The 5,208-nt window shown below is 40.2% G+C and overlaps 1 protein-coding gene across 1 annotated transcript; it reads left to right on the top strand.

Moving 5' to 3' along the window:
• The first annotated feature begins 428 nt into the window (after nt 1-428).
• Nucleotides 429-2,495, top strand: LOC106750000 (elongation of very long chain fatty acids protein AAEL008004-like). The gene is made up of 4 exons (XM_014629996.1): nt 429-506; nt 655-938; nt 1,805-2,104; nt 2,187-2,495. Exons 1-4 carry the CDS (start codon nt 500-502, stop codon nt 2,349-2,351), a joined length of 756 nt encoding a protein of 251 aa, XP_014485482.1. The 5' UTR covers nt 429-499; the 3' UTR covers nt 2,352-2,495.
• The last annotated feature ends 2,713 nt before the right edge of the window (nt 2,496-5,208 follow it).

Genomic DNA, 5,208 nt, shown 5'->3' with positions numbered 1-5,208 from the left:
AGAAATATATAAATTACGGTTTTTTCGGTTCCGGTTCTAGTTTCTTAAAATTATTTTTTATTCAAATTTTTGTTGAATTAAATGGTATATATATATATATATGTATATAATTAAATTATATATATATATAATTAAATTTTATATATATATGTATATAACGCATATATAATGTATTATATACATATATATGCATTATATACATATATATATATTATATACATATATATATGTATTATATACATATATATATGTACATATATACATATATATATATATATATAAGTTAAATTAATACTTCAAATAATCGAAACGTGAAGTATTTCCTAAGTAATACCTATATGTGTGTTTTGTTCATGAATATATATGACGAATATATATGAGGCAGTGTTGTTTTTAACCTCACTGCTTAACCGGTTTCATAATAAAAGTGGACGGGCAACATAGCAGACAAGACAGTCTTATAACTCTCTCAAAGCAGTAAAATTGTAACGTGTGAAATATGTTCGGTAAGTATCAAATGTGTCGTGTATATTGTAGCCGTGCCTTTTTGCATATCTCGAAATTTGTTGGAATAATAGCACGGAGACCTTTTTTGTTGCGTTCTTTCTTTCTTTTTCTCTCGCTGTGAAATTACGTTAGCTTGTGTTTACGTAGATTTTGGAGAATCACCCATCATGGATTGGCAATCGATGCGTTCGTTTACGCCGATGGTAGGCTCAGTGCTCGTCTATTTATTCACTATTTTTGTCATCATCCCGCTATTTATGAGGAACAGAAAAGCGTATTCGTTGAAGGGATTCATGCAGTGCTACAATATCTTTCAAGTGATGGCCAACTTTTGGTTCTCGTACAAAATAGTGTCGATCGGTGGGTCTTGGTCCGTCATATCACGATACTGCGAGCCTATGGAGAAAATTTGCGGTGATAATACTATAAAGGTACGTTAAACTTGAAAGTGGAATTGTCGAGAATCAAAAGATAAGCTCGGAGCGATACTCGATATTCGTAAAAGTAAGTCTTTTAAGGGGGTCATCCCGTGTGACGGCTTCAAAAAATCGATTTTCTTTTGCATAAATCTAATCTAGAGCGTGCATAGAATATACTGGCAAAGTAATTTTGGCAAAAGATTTTTTAAACTGGTGCCCATGATTTTTTGAAAACGGTTCAATGGATTTAAATAAAATTTTAATGATAGATTCAGCACATGTGTGGCTATCGTGGGAACTAGAATTTTTAAAAAATATTGAACAGTTTTCTGTCCGCATAAAAAAATAGTCGCAAAAAATCATGCTATTTTGAGTTATAATTTTTAAAAACATGCGAAAAATTGAATTTTTAATATTTTCAAAAAAATCCTAGTTCCCACGATAGCCACACATGTGCTGAATCTATCATTAAAATTTTATTTAAATCCATTGAACCGTTTTCAAAAAATCATGGGCACCAGTTTAAAAAATCTTTTGCCAAAATTACTTTGCCAGTATATTCTATGCACGCTCTAGATTAGATTTATGCAAAAGAAAATCGATTTTTTGAAGCCGTCACACGGGATGACCCCCTTAAGTACTCTTAAGATTCTTAGTCACGATCGCGGGTTACCAATCGATCTGAGTCGAAATGAATTCGCTAATATGTCTGCTTATGTATTTGCGCATGCGTTTGAGGATCGATCGATTTTGCATTATAACTTAATTTATGTACTAATAACCTCGACCAAAATTCGCGCAACTCTACGTCATTTTAAATATCGATAAAATATGATCAACCTATCAACCGAGGAAACGAAAGGGATTTTTTATTGCAGCAACTTGAAGTTGTGTGGTTGGCTATGTGGCTCAGGGTGATCGACTTCATTGAGACAGTAGTGTTCTTGTTGAGGAAAAAGAAGACTCAAGTTTCATTTTTACACGTTTATCACCATACAACCACGCCATTATTTCTTTGGGCTGTAATGAAGTATTTATTTCATGGTCACATTCTGTTTATGGTTATGCTCAATTGCTGCATGCACACGATAATGTACATATATTACTTTTTGAGCACTTACGAATCGAATAGACAGAAGTTTTATCCGTTCAAGAAGTGGATCACTATTTTGCAAATGGTAATAGTGCGAACCAAATTAACCAACGACATGCCGCGACATTCCTCATAGCAATATTAAGTATTATTGTTTCTCTTAACAGGCACAAATCTTGTTGATAACGTTGTCCGCCACACAAGGAGTTCTTTCGGATTGTAACATGAAGATCAAATGCTACAGTATAATAGTATTTGTCAATGGTATGTACAATTTGGTACTCTTTTATAATTTCTACAAGAATGCTTACAAGAGATCGAAGAAAGAGTGAGCGTTACGAGCAAACCAGTGTCGGAAATAATATTCGTCGGACGACTGGAATATTGCGACCTGTGTGCATATCGGCGAAGAACAAAACGATGTTGTATGACAGATTTTCACAACATTGATGAATAAAATATTTTTTGTTATCACACGTATATATTTATTATTACATGTCGTTAATCTTTAAATTAGTCATCATCTGTATCTCCTTAATTTCTAAGTAAAAATCGAAATCCTCTGTCTCGTCGATGGCCACGGCCGAGAGAGACGCGGACGCAATCCGGATACGTTTCGGTCTCTCATCGGGCAGGTGCCTAGCATCTCACGGAGCGCGCCTTAAGTGCTAATTTCGGAGGCGTTACATTTCCCACGTTTGACACGGCGAATCCTCGGGAGGATTCCGCGCGTCCACGTCGACGTCCACGGCGGCGTACATAATTCTGGATTTAGTGTCGCGTTAGGCTGTCTGAGTTTGAGGATTGTCCCCCCCGAGTGGCGAGATACCGCATGGCCGGCCGTGCGCCGTGATTTGTGGACGTCAATACGGGGGTTATGCGTGACGTATCTCACCGATCATAATTACATCCTGTTACTAGAGATCCCGAGCGCGCCGGGTCTCTCCTTCCTTCCTTCCTTCCTTCCGCCGCGTCTCTCCCCCGAGCGTGTCTCTGTCCGCGAATCAGTTTAATTGCGCGCTACTTCGTCGGCAATCTCGTAACAAATAAAAAACTCTTTGCTTTTTCTCAATTGCAAATTGACTTGCGGTTAATGTGAATAGAGCACTCAAGTGAGATAATTACTATTCAAGTTTGCAACATATGTGCATCAGATAAAAATATAAAAAATAGGTATATATNTATATATATATATATATATATATATATATATATATGTTGCGAGTCATATGGCACACCTGTAATGCGTGCGAATCACATGTTCCGTGTTGTCGCTCGCGAGAGGTGATTATCTCTGATCAGCCGTTATAGCCTTATATGTTTACTTCGTATTTCCTTCGTATTTCCTTTCCGTCTTAGTAACGCGAGACAACAGAAAAGCGAAACATCCTCGGGAGCTGCTGGTCCCGAGATGTAGTACGATTCTGCATCAAGAAAATAGTTTTAAAGGAATAAATTAATATTAATTATTGAGAATATATCACATCGCATATTATACGCGATATCTGTAACATTATTTATCGCATGAGTGTTTTTTTATTATTAAATCAAACGGTATGGCAAATGTACTATACTATTGAACAATTACTCATCCTCGCGCTAAGATCCAGTCAACGTCCAGATTCACGTCCAGCATCTCGTGACACGATTTTTAGAGCCAATCTTTCTTATCGATGATATTGCCATATGTTAATGCGCGTTTATAATCGAAAGCTTATTCCGCGCATATAACTATTTTCGTTTATCACTCAGATCATTCGAGAATTTATTCTCCGAGTGGCAAGATAAACGGACGCGACTTAATTTCCATCAACAGACATCGCTGATTTGCTACTCTTGTCCCGCGCTTATATCCCGGCACATTTCCCAAGACGTCTCCTCTCGATGCTCTTTGGAATGGAAGTCATAATCTTACGGGCTGACAGGTAATAGCCGGGTGTCACCGTCGTTACCCCTTCGACCTGCGAACGCGGCGTACACGCAGCTATTGTGTCGGCTTTTTATTTTCCTCGTAGTCGCCTTAATAGCGGTAATATACTGTATCGGTAAATCACACCTAGGCCTGTGCGAAAACTCAGGCACGACTTTTGGGCGAAGCTATTAGTATAAATACGGTTATAATGCAGGCGCTAGGGGTTGCAAAGGGTATAAACAGCTAGTAAATCAAGACCTGCGCGACCCTTCGTCGCAGCGGCGGCAAGGGTCTGTGTGCCACCGGCATCGACTCGAAATCAGGTCGAACGCGACTGAAAATCTTTTCTAATCGCGGTCGTTTTTCCCCGTCCGCAGGTGACCGTGTTGTGTTAACATCGTCGCGCCGTGCTGCATTTTTTGCGACGTATTATTTCAAAGTCGAGAAAAATAAGATGGAAAATTGGATGAAGAAAATTGCCAAGAAATCTACAACACATGCGCGAATATTGCGCAAAAGTATCGTGCATATTAAAATTTCCCCTTCTTTTTACTCAATTTTTTCTCTCTTGCGTAATGCAATCGACACTCTAACGAAATTACTCACATAAATTACTATTCAACAACGAAGAAACTCGTTTCGTTTTTTACGAACGAATAAATGTTCCACGTCCTCGATCCTTTCCTCGATTTTCCACACCTTGTTCGAGGTAGAACAGGACTAGTCGAGCGATCGATGTTCCGGGAACGCGAGTCGCAATTAGTTGTGGCCGAATGCAGCAACGGTAGCAACGAGCGAGAGCGAGCAACCGAGCGGTAAGATCGCGAGGTAAGCAGGTAGGCAGGTGACAAGAGACGCGTACGGAGAGCACGTCTCTCACCTCTCTCACGTGTCTCTTTCGGCGCTCATCCTCGCGCCGAATTAATCCTCCATTAATATCCGCGCGCCGGGGCGGAAGAGAGCCGGTCGAGTGTGTAAACCTTCTCTAAACAAGCGGCTCTAACAAATGGCGAGAGCCGTCCGCGTCTCTCTCCCCTCTCTCTCTCTCTCTCTCTGTCTCGGGGTGCTCCTAATGCCGCGGCCATGTATGCATACGACCGGACGGTGATTAATGCCGGCGCGGAGGGTCAAGATCCTCGTCGATTAATCAAATTAAGGGTGGAAGCGCGAGATAAAACTCGCGCCGCTGGAAAAGTCCGGCGGTGCCGATGAGAAATCGTCGTCGACCGTCGCCGGTCCTCCTCGCCGTCCTCGTCGCCGCCGTCGTCGTCGCCGCT

Source organism: Dinoponera quadriceps, unplaced genomic scaffold (assembly GCF_001313825.1).
Source record: "Dinoponera quadriceps isolate SergipeBrazil2010 unplaced genomic scaffold, ASM131382v1 scaffold4969, whole genome shotgun sequence".
Taxonomy (NCBI): Eukaryota; Metazoa; Arthropoda; class Insecta; order Hymenoptera; family Formicidae; genus Dinoponera; species Dinoponera quadriceps.
Note: the sequence above shows the minus strand (reverse complement) of the source record. Positions and strands in the feature narration are given on the sequence as shown.